The following is a 14,198-nucleotide window of genomic DNA, read 5'->3' as shown; positions in this document are numbered from 1 at the left end:
GCACTTTACATATATATTGTACATTCACATCAGTCCCTAACCCTCAAGGGGCGTACAATCTAAGGTCCCTAACTCACATTCATATACAATTTAGACAGGATCCAATTAACCTACCAGCATGTCTTTGGAGTGTAGGAGGAAACCGGAGTACCTAGAGGAAACCCACACAGGCACAGGGAGAACATGCAAACTCCAGGCAGGAGGTGTCATGGATGGGATTCGAACCAATGACCCTAGTACTGCCAGGCGGAAGTGCTAACCATTTAGCCACTGTGCTGCCCTGTTATACTCAGGTTCACCTCTACCCCAGCCAAGTTTTACCCCTAAAATAAAAAAACAAAAAAGAGCTGCACAGCCTGTTGATTGTCTCAGAATGTGAAAATATTGTGTGCCTGACTGCTAAGTCCCGAACAGGGAATAGAATCTGGGACCAAACTTTCAGACCAATCCAGTCTGTGTGCTACACAGCTAAGCACAATGACAATGGTATCAATTTATTTCAACTGTAGGTAATAAATTGCATGAGATCTCTGGGTTTATCACATGTGATACCACACATGTAGTCTACATGCTGCAATGTCCGTGTGGGTTACAGTATGTTGGCAAGACAAAACATCTCTTGAAAAAACGTATAGATGAACACATTTAGCATATTATTATTGGTTTCTGACAACATAGTGCATCTTTACATTTCTGCCACGTACATGGGACGAACCCCTCTGGTTTACAGTTTTGAGGGATAGGTAGGTTTTTGCTCGCCTGGAGAGGTTTGAATAAGGTAAGGGACCTCTCTAGAAGGGGAACTAAGTGGATGTATCATTCAAAAGCCCTCAGCCCAAGTGGGATGAATGTGGATGTCAACCTAAATTGATTTAGAAGTGATTATTGATGATTAATTGCCAGTTTTTTAATTTGTTAAATATTTTTATTTCTAATTTATTATTTACTGATAGTAGTACCCTTAAGTGCTATGATTAATTATAGTATTCTAGTGCCTATATAAATATGGAATTTTATTAGGGTAAGAGAATTTTATATCATGGTTTTTAACAAATATTTGACTTGTGCAATTTATGAATTTTATATTGTATTTTTATTTATGTAATTGATTGTATTTGCAGATATGTATGGTGGCTCATCTTAAAGGGTTTGCTCTGTTGGCCTTTTGCATATTTGGAGATGAATTTTTAGTTTTTATTCACTGGAAAGAGCCACACCTGACCACTAGACTGGTGCATGTAGGTGGAGCGGTGTGGGTTAATTTTTCTAGGGGAGAGGGTATAAAAGGCGTTGCTGCTGTGCTGTGGGCCAACCCTTTCATGAAGTCGATAGATAAGGGCGGAATGAGCAGGAACCAGAAGTGATGTCAAGGCCCTACGAGAAGTTACACAGCAGAAATTATGACATGGAGGCTGGGTGAGATGCCAATCGCTCAGCAGCAAACTAGAGGGTGGTAGATTGTCACATGGGCTAATATGATCTATAGATAATCTTGTTTTTTTATACACTTGTGAGTAGTTTTTTAACCAGCTGGAATAAACCTTAATAATTGTAACAGGATTGCACTATTTGGAGCACTTTTTCTTCCTTTGTATGGTTTATTTGGGACAACTACTGAGAGGGATGAAGAGGGAGAGATCTGCTGCTGGGAAACAGCACTAATGCCAATCATTGATTTGAGAGGCATATACATCCTGAGAGTGAGATGGAGTGCAGGGAAGTGGTGTGCACTATAAAATCAGTGCCACAGCTAAAATAACAGAGTTATTTGCAGCATATGGGAGCAAAACTATTGGGGACTATCACTTTTTATCACTGGTGTGGTGATTTTGGAGATAATACTCACTGATAATATACATGGACACTTGTATGAACTTTTTTTGATTTTATATTGATATACCAGTGTTGCCTCATGTTCAAATTTTAGTTGAACATTGTGGATGTGGATTTGTGTATATAATTTTATTTTTGTTTTTATCTTTTTCATGTATTGAATGTATTACTGTTTTCTTACATCTTTCCAGCTTGTTGCATCATTTACATCAAAGGAGTTATGTGCCTACGCCAAGGCCGGTGCGGTAGCAGAGGAGATTCTGACAACTATACGGACAGTAATTGCTTTTAATGGACAACAGAAAGCTATAGATAAGTATGTTTAATGTATTGTGGACTCATTCAACCGCTTTGACGTGTTGCTCTATATATATATATATATATATATATATATATATATATATATATATATATATATATAGTTTTATTGGAAGTTCAAAGACCAAGGTTACCCAAAACTAATACTTTTAACTTGGGTGGGAAGTGGTGACTCAAATCACATATGGTATTCACAGTGGCCTCTGCTCTTCAAGTTGAACTTCACTCTGTCAATTAACATTGACTATTTTTAATCTTTATGATGCTAGCATTAGTAGATAGATAGGAAAGTACACTCTATTGCCAAAAGTATTGGGACACCCCTCCAAATAATTGGATTCAGGTGTTCCAATCACCTCCATGACCACAGGTGTGTAAACTCAATCACATAGGAATGCAGACTGCTTCACCAAACATTTTTGAAAGAATGGGTCGCTCCCAGGAGCTCAGTGAATTCAAAACATGGTCAAATGATAGGCTGCCACCTCTGCATTAATTCCATTGTGAAATTTCCTTGCTACTAAATATTTGACGGTCAACTGTTAATGGTATTATAACAAAGTGGAAGCAACTGGGAACATCGGGTTGCATATGTGCCTCCCACTTGTTAAGGGACCAAAAGTAATGGGACAGAATAATAATCATAAATCAAACTTTCACTTTTTAATACTTGGTTGCAAATCCTTTGCAGTCAATTACAGCCTGAAGTCTTGAGCGCATAGACATCACCAGACGCTGGGTTTCATCCCTGGTGATGCTCTGCCAGGCCTCTACTGCAACTGTCTTCAGTTCCTGCTTGTTTTCGGGGCATTTTCTCTTCAGTTTTGTCTTCAGCAAGTGAAATGCATGCTCAATCGGATTCAGGTCAGGTGACTGACTTGGCCATTGCATAACATTCTACTTCTTTTCCTTAAAAAACTCATTGGTTGCTTTTGCAGTATGCTTTGGGTCATTGTCCATCTGAACTGTGAAGCGGCGTCCAATGAGTTTTGAAGCATTTGGCTGAATATGAGCAGATAATATTGCCCGAAACACTTCAGAATTCATCCTGCTGCTTTTGTCAGCAGTCACATCATCAATAAATACAAGAGAACCAGTTCCATTGGCAGCCATACATGCCCACGCAATGACACTACCACCACCATGCTTCACTGATGAAGTGGTATGCTTAGGATCATGAGCAGTTCCTTTCCTTCTCCATACTCTTCTCTTCCCATCACTCTGGTACAAGTTGATCTTGGTCTCATCTGTCCATAGGATGTTGTTCCAGAACTGTGAAGGCTTTTTTAGATGTCGTTTGGCAAACTGTAATCTGGCCTTCCTGTTTTTGAGGCTCACCAATGGTTTACATCTTGTGGTGAACCCTCTGTATTCACGCTGGTGAAGTCTTCTCTTGATTGTTGACTTTGACACACATACACCTACCTCCTGGAGAGTGTTCTTGATCTGGCCAACTGTTTTCTTCACCAGGGAAAGAATTCTTCGGTCATCCACCACAGTTGTTTTCCGTGGTCTTCCGGGTCTTTTGGTCTTGCTGAGCTCACCGGTGCGTTCCTTCTTTTTAAGAATGTTCCAAACAGTTGTTTTGGCCACGCCTAATGTTTTTGCTATCTCTCTGATGGGTTTGTTTTGTTTTTTCATCCTAATGATGGCTTGCTTCACTGATAGTGACAGCTCTTTGGATCTCATCTTGAGAGTTGACAGCAACAGATTCCAAATGCAAATAGCACACTTGAAATGAACTCTGGACCTTTTATCTGCTCATTGTAATTGGGATAATGAGGGAATAACACACACCTGGCCATGGAACAGCTGAGAAGCCAATTGCCCCATTACTTTTGGTCCCTTAACAAGTGGGAGGCACATATGCAAACTGTTTTAATTTCTACACCGTTCACCTGATTTGGATTTAAATACCCTCAAATTAAAGCTGACAGTCTGCAGTTAAAGCACATCTTGTTTGTTTCATTTCAAATCCATTGTGGTGGTGTACAGAGCCAAAAATGTTAGAATTGTGTAGAATTGTGTTGATGTCCCAGTATTTATGGACCTGACTGTAGACAAGTGTTATATGGTGCATGTGTATCATAGAGCAGTATGACCTTTGTAAGGAGTAAGCATAGCAGAAACTGTTTACTTTTAGATCTTTTCTCTGTGATTGATTCTCTACTCTATATGGTCTTTTCTGAACAGAGCAGGTAGGAAGGTATAGGTAGGGGGTAGATGGGTCACTTCTTTGGATTTGTGTGTCTAACTCTGAGTTTAAGAGATTGAGCTTTGTAAACAATAAGCTTTTTTTCAGCAGAGCAGCAGTTAAGATTTGCTATACGTGGTAAATATTCATAAGGAATATTTCATATTTACATGGCTAAAAAGTATATATTTAGCATATGAAGCAACTCAACAAAGAAAGTTATAGACTGTTAAAAACATCCAAACAATACTTGCAGCATGTAGGTTCATGAGGTAAATCAAGGGTCTGCAAACTTTCCAAATGTAGGGCCAGTTTAATGTCCTTCAGGCTTTAGGAGGGGTGGACTGTGGACAGTGGGATCAGAAAATATCCCAGTGTCAGTGATGTGAAACAATGCCCCATCATTGGTTTTAGTGGCAGGAATAGTGCCCCTTTGTTGGTGTCAGTGGGGGGGGGGGATAGTGCCCCATTGTTGGTGTCAGTAGGAGAAATGGTGCCTTATCATCTGTGTTAGTGGAAGGAATAGTGGCCCAAGGGCCAGATAAAGACAGGCAAAGAGCCACATCCAACTCCCAGGCTGCAATTTGGAGACCATTGAATTAAATGAAGAGGTGTGCACTGGAACTAATGTCACTAACGAGTTTTCCACTACAATGCTTTCATGGAAATGCTTGCTAAAGTGCATCCAAACCTAGGAACAAACATTTAAAAAATTGCAAAATGTGGTGGCTGTATTAGTTTTCTTTTTTTCAGGCTTGTTTTCCTTAATTTTCTTATGGTAATCTTGCCAGTAATAAACTTCATGTTCCAGGTGACAAAGCTAATACATAAGTGTAGAACATGCTGGGAACACAGGAAATTATTAACTGACAAGATTCATTAAAGGACCATCTGTTATTTTTTTTAGCTCTTATCAACAGATATAACAAAACACGGTAAATGATATATTTCACAGACTAAAAAGGACCAGACAAGAGAAGATCATTGTTAAAGTTTACATGCACATACCACGACAAATCTGCCACACTCATATCACAATCACCAGTCTGTATGCAGTTTTATAATTACAATTCAATTTTAGGTATGATGCCAACCTGGTTGATGCAAGGAATGTTGGAGTGAAAAAGTCTGTAACCTTAAATGTATCAATGGGACTGTCACAATTTCTCATATTTGGTGCGTATGCCTTGGCATTTTGGTATGGAACAAGATTGACAGTGGAGGAACCTGAAAATTACAGCATTGGCAAAGTATTAATTGTAAGTATCAGTATATGATCTGCAATGTCACTGTTTGGCTTACAGAAGGCGGCACGTTAAGATCTTGATTTACTAATTAAATACAGAACTTTCACTTTGTAAAGTTAGTTTTCACTATAACATGAAACTGCTCGTGTCCATCATCCTGTCATGTGCAGTCAAAACCACATTGTTTTAAATATTTCCCTTGCACATGATTGGGTATTCAAAGTAAAATGTTGTGTCCCTTTAGTAAATAAGGCCCCACATTTTAGCTAAGGCGATCTATAGATACATCACATACAAGACAAATGCATGGGAATTGTGAGTTAAAAGGGATTTAGCTAAAAACAGGCCTGGATAGGGTAGCTTAAAATAAATGGATGACCACTCCACTAAATCACAAATACAAAAATAACATACACAAAAGAACATATAGTAAATGAAACACACTATCAAGGCTTAGGTCATATAAATATCATCACTGGGAATCATCCATGGCACATTTCCAAATGCAATAAATATTATTATTCCTACATGAATAGTAGTAAATAAATCCATTATTTATTATTCAAGCACGATTTATATTTGATAAAAAAAATCAAATAGTTCATAACTTGGTTCATTTATGAGAAGCCCAGCTAAGCATTATTTGGTTCAAAAATAACCAAAACATGACAATTTTAGGAAACAACAGTCTTTTCTGTGATTGAATGATTGCAATGTTTGTATGTGCTCATAAATTTGAAAGTTATTTCCTTGTTGTCGCTCATCTTCTTGAGCATATATTAAATGTAATAAAAAAAAAAAAGTTATAATGAAAGAGTGTGAACCTTACCTGCTCTGAATCTGTGTGACATGCTTTTAAACAGAATGAATCTCTTATTAGAGAAGGATGGGACATAAGAACACCCAGAGAAAATATTGGCACTAACCTTGAACTTGGTGTATATGAATGGGTGAGGAACACAATCTTTCACCAAGGACATATACAGTCAGGTCCATAAATATTGGGACATTGACACAATTCTAACATTTTTGGCTCTATACACCACCACAATGGATTTGAAATGAAATGAACAAGATGTGCTGTAATTGCAGACTGTCAGCTTTAATTTGAGGGTATTTGCATCCAAATCAGGTGAACGGTGTAGGAATTATAACAGTTTGCATATGTGCCTCCCACTTGTTAAGGGGCCAAAAGTAATGGGACAGAATAATAATCATAAATCAAACTTTCACTTTTTAATACTTGGTTGCAAATCCTTTGCAGTCAATTACAGCCTGAAGTGTGGAACGCATAGACATCACCAGACGCTGGGTTTCATCCCTGGTGATGCTCTGCCAGGCCTCTACTGCAACTGTCTTCAGTTCCTGCTTGTTCTTGGGGCATTTTCCCTTCAGTTTTCTCTTCAGCAAGTGAAATGCATGCTCAGTCGGATTCAGGTCAGGTGATTGACTTGGCCATTGCATAACATTCCACTTCTATCCCTTAAAAAACTCTTCGGTTGCTTTTGCAGTATGCTTTGGGTCATTGTCCATCTGCACTGTGAAGCGGCGTACAATGAGTTCTGAAGCATTTGGCTGAATATGAGCAGATAATATTGCCTGAAACACTTCAGAATTCATCCTGCTGCTTTTGTCAGCAGTCACATCATCAATAAATACAAGAGAACCAGTTCCATTGGCAGCCATACATGCCCACGCCATGACACTACCACCACCATGCTTCACTGATGAGGTGGTATGCTTAGGATCATGAACAGTTCCTTTCCTTCTCCATAATCTTCTCTTCCCATCACTCTGGTACAAGTTGATCTTGGTCTCATCTGTCCATAGGATGTTGTTCCAGAACTGTGAAGGATTTTTTAGATGTCGTTTGGCAAACTGTAATCTGGCCTTCCTGTTTTTGAGGCTCACCAATGGTTTACATCTTGTGGTGAACCCTCTGTATTCACTCTGGTGAAGTCTTCTCTTGATTGTTGACTTTGACACACATACACCTATCTCCTGGAGAGTGTTCTTGATCTGGCTAACTGTTGTGAAGGGTGTTTTCTTCACCAGGGAAAGAATTCTTCGGTCATCCACCACAGTTGTTTTCCGTGGTCTTCCGGGTCTTTTGGTCTTGCTGAGCTCACCAGTGCGTTACTTCTTTTTAAGAATGTTCCAAACAGTTGTTTTGGCCACACCTAATGTTTTTGCTATCTCTCTGATGGGTTTGTTTTGTTTTTTCAGCCTAATGATGGCTTGCTTCACTGATAGTGACCGCTCTTTGGATCTCATCTTGAGAGTTGACAGCAACAGATTCCAAATGCAAATAGCACACTTGAAATGAACTCTGGACCTTTTATCTGCTCATTGTAATTGGGATAATGAGGGAATAACACACACCTGGCCATGGAACAGCTGAGAAGCCAACTGTCCCATTACTTTTGGTTCCTTAACAAGTGGGAGGCACATATGCAAACTGTTGTAATTCCTACACCATTCACCTGATTTGGATGTAAATACCCTCAAATTAAAGCTGACAGTCTGCAGTTAAAGCACATCTTGTTCTTTTCATTTCAAATCCATTGTGGTGGTGTATAGAGCCAAAAATGTTAGAATTGTGTCGATGTCCCAATATTTATGGACCTGACTGTACATTTATCTTACATTGGCCATGAGAAATTCACAATTTTCGGAACATATAAATATAAAGCATGGACACATATATATCTTTCTTCATGCTAAGAAAAGAGTGTCTCCAGTATGATATATTATAACAAAAACATGTGACCCCTGAGCAGGTAAGTTAGTATAGTCCACCCTACAGACCACACACTACCAACTGTGAATCCTGTTGTTATTAATCCCCAATTATGAATCATGTTGTTGTTATTAACTTTGTTTGGAGAAATATAGTATGTTCCAATGTGTTATAATGGGGATTATTTACTGAACCTGGAGAGTGCAAAATATAGGGCAGCTCTGCATAGAAACCAATCAGCTTCCAGGTTTTATTGTCAAAGCTACCATTCATCGCTGCACCAGATTCTGGGTGAACCAATTTTAGTAAATCTCCCCCAATATATTCATAAAATGAATGCAGATGAAGATCCCTACTATGATTAGTAATAGTGAGATTTTGTTGAGGTGACAGAGATTACCAAAGCAAAACTTTTTAGTAAGAACGTCTTGTAATGACCAAGAGATTCCAAGAGAGAATGGTGATTATACTTACAGCCTGATCCAGGACAATATTATGCCTATAAAGCAGCTTTATACAGTCCTGTCCAACAGATTTTGAAGAAGAATGTGATTGGATAGGTCAGAAAAATGTATCTGATTGCTATTGGCTTGTTGATATAGTCCAGTGCTGGGACTCATTGTAGAACAAGAGATATGTCTCCCTCCTTCATAGCATTATCAGGATTGTTCATGTGACCTGAGCATTGATCTTTACGGCTGAAGCTATGCCAGAAAACATTGGCTTCCCACGGCCAACATAAGAATTAAACCTATAAACCAATAACCTGTATATAGGTGTGTTATGATACATTTTCTGTACATTTTATGCCATCTGATGTGACATATGTGTTACATAAGACTATTCTTTTACCAAAAGGTATTTTTCTCAGTGTTGATCGGTACATTCACACTTGGACAAGTTTCACCAAATTTAGAAAGTATTAGTAGTGCACGAGGAGCAGCTTTTGAGATATACAAGATTATAAACAAGGTAACAGCAAGTAAAAAAAAAAACAGAATTGTGATATGCATATTATTTACTTTAACATTTTTTCATGACATTGAAGTAAAAAAAAACATTATTCATAAATTGTCAATGCAATCAGTAGTCCTATACCATCTAGGGAAATTACAAAATATAAAAGAAAAACTTGGAGTAATAAACCAACAAATGATGAAAAGATATTGCTGTAAAAATGTCCAAATGTATAAGCTATTTGGCTGGACTGCTATATGTGACAGATCCAGCCATGGCAGCACTAGAGTTGTCGGTTCGAATCCCAACCACGACACTACCTACACAAAGTTTGCATGTTCTCCCTGTGCCTACCTGGATTTCCTCTGGGTACTCCGGTTTCATCCCACATTCCAAAGACATGCTGGTAAGATAATTGGCTCCTGTCTAAATTGGCCCTAGTATGTGTATGTATGAATGTGAGTTAGGGACCTTAGATTGTGTGCTCCTTGAGGGTTAGAGACTGATGTGAATGTACTATATATATACACAGTATATAAATATATATATATTTATATATGTAAAGCACTGTATTAATTGATGGCGCTATATGAGTACTTGTAATAAATAAATAATTCATGGTCCCACACCCCCCAGCCCTCCCCCCCACCGAGTGTGACAACAAACTGCCCTTCTTGCTGATTTTTGTTGTTATAGGGAACCCTCTAGCCAAGTCATTATGTGCAATGCAGGAATACCTGCTATCACTGCCACACAAAGCACTAGCTGTTGTGTGCAGTAAGGTATTCCATTGTCTTTGATCACTCCCTAACAAAACAAGTATAATATTATTTTTTTATTTATGCTCAAAGTTCTACTTGAAGGTGTTTTTCATTTGTTTTTAAGGGGATAATGATCCTGAAATGGCCCTCTAAAAGGTTTTTTCCAACTATCGTGGACCTGTTTTTGTCCAAAACAAGAACCCTCGGTTGCCTCATTTTTTTACTTTGTTATTTGACAGAAGAAAACACAAAAAAAGGGGGAGAAAATCAAGAGACAGTTAAAAAATGCACAAAGAAAAACACACAAAAAGATTGAATATGTAATTGAAATAATGTAATTGAAATAACACTCTCCAAAAAAAAAACACTCCCTCTAGCAAAATTGAGAGTTGTTTTCAATTTTTCCAAAATCACTCCATCATTCCCAGTCAGCAATGGTTGCCTTCTTTTTTCTCTCAAGACAGGCATATTTTAAATCTGATAGGTTACTGTTATTTTTTTGCCAGTGCAGTTAATTGTTAGAATTGATACCATGAAATTCAGATATACGAAATAAATAATTTAGTTACATTAGAACATATAATCAGTAAAGACTAGCAATGTAAAAGCATTTTTGTTGTGTTGTTTTTTTTGTTTTGTTTTGTTTGTTTTTTTCAGCCTCGTCACATTGATAGTGACTCCCCTGAGGGCCACAAGCCAGACAAATTAACTGGACATATTGACTTTAAAAATATTCACTTTGCTTACCCTAGTCGCCCAGATGTGCAGGTATTACTCAACGTATATTCACATTGTTTACCATATAAAAAGCTACAATATTATATTTCCAATCACTGCCTATATGACTTATTCTTATAGATCCTTACTGGTCTGAACCTTAAGATACCAGCTGGAAAGACCATGGCTCTAGTTGGCATGAGTGGCTGTGGGAAAAGCACAACTATTCAGTTATTACAGAGATTCTATGATCCACTAGAGGGGGAGGTATGACATGTCTTATTATGGAATTTCACTCTTTCATTTATGTATTTTAGAGCATATAAAATAAAAATAGATGGGATGACCTTTAATACTCTTGGGATCACAGTTGCAAAGAACTATACTTTGCTAAATTAAGCTAAATTAAGCAGTGTCTATACTTGAGTAAATGATTTATGAAAATACTGAATTTAATAACAAAATCATTTAAATGGATAACTGTACTTTCTAATGCAATTACATACATATATATGAACCCACCACAACCCCAAACCCTAGTCTTCTACTTACTGTACCTGACTGTATATTGGGAGCCACACAGACTTTAACACCAAAAGTCCCTAGTCAGGGTCTGCATAGGTGCATATAATCTCCATTCATGGGAAGGAACTTGAAAAGAGCTGCAATCTATTAAATGTTGCATATAGAGACTGTAAAATATCTAAGTACAAGAAGAGATGAGTGGGTTAATCATAACTTGGAGACAAGTATCGACTTAGTGTACAGCTTGGGCTTCAATTCCAAGGGGCTCCATAGGGACAGAGGGGTCATTTTCAAAACCATTGCAGGTACTTGCAGGCATCACAAGCTTATCTTTGACACCTTATAGGTCAGGCCAGATACAATTTAGACTTGTACATATTGATTTTAAGTTTTATAAAATTCTCCTTATTCAGGTCATGGTGGATGAACAAGATATTCGTTCACTTAATGTTAAGTGGCTGAGAAACAACATTGGGGTGGTCAGTCAAGAACCAGTCTTGTTTGGAACAACCATTGGTGAAAATATTCGGTTTGGCAGAGATGGAGTAACTGAGCAAGAAATCGAACAAGCAGCCAGAGAAGCCAATGCTTATGACTTTATTTCCAAATTGCCTGATGTAAGTGTTCTATTCATTCTCCAGTGCAAAAAAGGAGTTTTGATGTTCAAGCTGAAGCTGGCCTAAAGAGTTATTTGTACAACTATATGCTGCCTTTACCCTCAGTTTCTCCAGTTCTGTAGAGAAAATATAATATAATATATATATAAAGAGAATATATACAGGTCAGTTCAATTTGGAAAACCCTTCAGCCAGCAAAGTCAATAAGTCAAAGCAAGCACTTCAAAAGTGAGGAGCCAAATGTGCTTGAGTTCAGTTTGAGGGACGTTCATTGAACAGTTATAAAAAAAAAGTGGGATAATGCGAACACTTTCCAGATCCCATTGAAGTCTATTCTGGACGAATCCTGCAAATCAATTTTGCCCATTTTTAGGGCCAACAGTAAAAGGATTGTCCCCTTGGGCACTGCCAGGGGGAATGTGAACCAATACAAAAACGTTTTAGAAATTATGGTTTGATGGGGAGAAGCACTGTTAAAAAGGCTTAAAGAGCAACATTAACAATGCACAATTCTTTCAAATACCATGCTTCGGGGTTGTATTAAGCCACCCTGTGAAGTGGTACACATCTACAAAGTACTAAAGCAAAAGTAACATTTACATTAAAAAAAAAGCAATGTAAATTGCTAGTAAATGACAGTTCCCGGTCACTTTTATCTAATTGTAAACAAGTGGCTTGGGATTCCCTTCCAGGAAGGGGATCCAGGATAAGGGATTGTAGGGTGGGACCCCATGCAAAAAAAGGTAAGGTGTATATAGCACCCCTGTTTACTCCTGTATGAAGGAGTTTTGGTGCACTTTCAGATAGCACACCAAAAGTGTGGAACATAATAGAACTCCATGGGAAAGCACAGCTAACCTGCTCCAAACCCACAGGTACACTGAACTACGCATAAGGTATGGGAAACCTGTATCAGTGTGAAAGGGCTTTAATGTTAAACTTTTCTTATTCTGCTCCTTTTCAATCTTGAGAGTGTTTTGTTATACAATATGTTCAAAAATACATATTGATCCTAACAGGAGTAAATTCCTGGGCTATTTGCTTGTCCTGACTCAATAAGTTATATAGTTCTCAGTTATTTCTGAAAATTACTAAACCCCTCCCATCTATATTATGGAGAAAATAAGAGGGGAAGGTTTCTATAGTTTGCTCATAGGGTGACAGCATTGCTTCTCCATAAATAAATGGGCACTGGCACCCTAAAACAGGAAGTGTGTTACTGGCAGGATCACCAGCTAAGGAAAACAAATCCTAAATGCAAATGAATGCTGTCACCACATATAAGGACTGATAAACTGCAGTATATATTCAATTTTTATTTTGGGGTTTAAATGAACTTTAAAGCAAATGACAGTGCCACATACCTCTATGCTATATGAATGTTATCACAGCAGCCCTAGCACATTTGCCTGTAGATGAGTTAGATGGGACTGGTTCAATTTTTAGCTTCTTCAAACTTCACTGTAAATGACATGAAACCTGCCCACCTAATCTGCCTGTTTATACCCCTTTCTGAGATAAGTGGGGAGCAGGAATTCCAGAGAAAAATTTAAGTTTATCCATGTTCTTTCTGCAGCAATTTAATACACTGGTGGGGGAGAGAGGAGCCCAGCTGAGCGGAGGACAGAAGCAGAGAATTGCCATAGCACGTGCCCTAGTACGAAATCCAAAAATTCTGCTACTTGATGAAGCAACATCAGCTCTGGACACACAGAGTGAGGCTGTTGTACAAGCTGCATTAGATAAGGTGACTTGATTGACACATGGGGGTTAATTTACTAAAGCTGGAGAGAGCGCAAATCAGGTGCACCTCTGCATAGAAACCAATCAGCTTCCAGGTTTTATAGTCAAAGCTTAGTTGAACAAGCTGAGGTTAGAAGCTGATTGGCTGCCATGCACAGGTGCTCCAGATTCTGAGTTAACCAGCTTTAGTAAATCTCTCCCATTGTGTAAAAAAACCACTAACCCTATACACACCAAACTGTAAAATATATGTTGTTTGACTGAATGTTCTTTATTGTTCAGCAGAAAAGTCAAAACCAGGGGGGGACTGACAACTCATAGGGCCCCCGGGCAATAGGGGATCATGGGGCCCCTGTGTCCTCGCCCACACTCAAACCACACCCAAAAAAGCCTATGAAAGGTACCAGGGGCATCTCATGGGGCCCCCTGCTGACCCTGGGCCCCGACCAGGGGCGGACTGACAACTCAAAGGGCCCCTTGGGCAATAGGGGATCATGGGCCCCCAGGCAATAGGGGATCATGGGTCCCCCAGGAAACAGGGATCAT

General features: G+C 38.6%; 1 protein-coding gene across 2 annotated transcripts in view; it reads left to right on the top strand.

Moving 5' to 3' along the window:
• LOC149465937 (ATP-dependent translocase ABCB1-like) overlaps positions 1–14,198 on the top strand; it is a 97,393-nt gene that overhangs the window by 33,470 nt on the left and 49,725 nt on the right. For both annotated transcript variants that reach the window (XM_089673163.1, XM_089673164.1), the window contains 7 exons: positions 2,025–2,149; positions 5,427–5,604; positions 9,191–9,304; positions 10,708–10,818; positions 10,909–11,034; positions 11,706–11,909; positions 13,486–13,656. In XM_089673163.1, the coding sequence (XP_089529289.1) occupies positions 2,025–2,149; positions 5,427–5,604; positions 9,191–9,304; positions 10,708–10,818; positions 10,909–11,034; positions 11,706–11,909; positions 13,486–13,656 (1,029 nt within the window). The remainder of the gene's footprint in view (positions 1–2,024; positions 2,150–5,426; positions 5,605–9,190; positions 9,305–10,707; positions 10,819–10,908; positions 11,035–11,705; positions 11,910–13,485; positions 13,657–14,198) is intronic.

The sequence above is a fragment of the Staurois parvus genome, unplaced genomic scaffold (assembly GCF_062004578.1).
Source record: "Staurois parvus isolate SC_StPar_1 unplaced genomic scaffold, SC_StPar_1.0 ptg000136l, whole genome shotgun sequence".
NCBI classification, from domain to species: domain Eukaryota; kingdom Metazoa; phylum Chordata; class Amphibia; order Anura; family Ranidae; genus Staurois; species Staurois parvus.
Note: the sequence above shows the minus strand (reverse complement) of the source record. Positions and strands in the feature narration are given on the sequence as shown.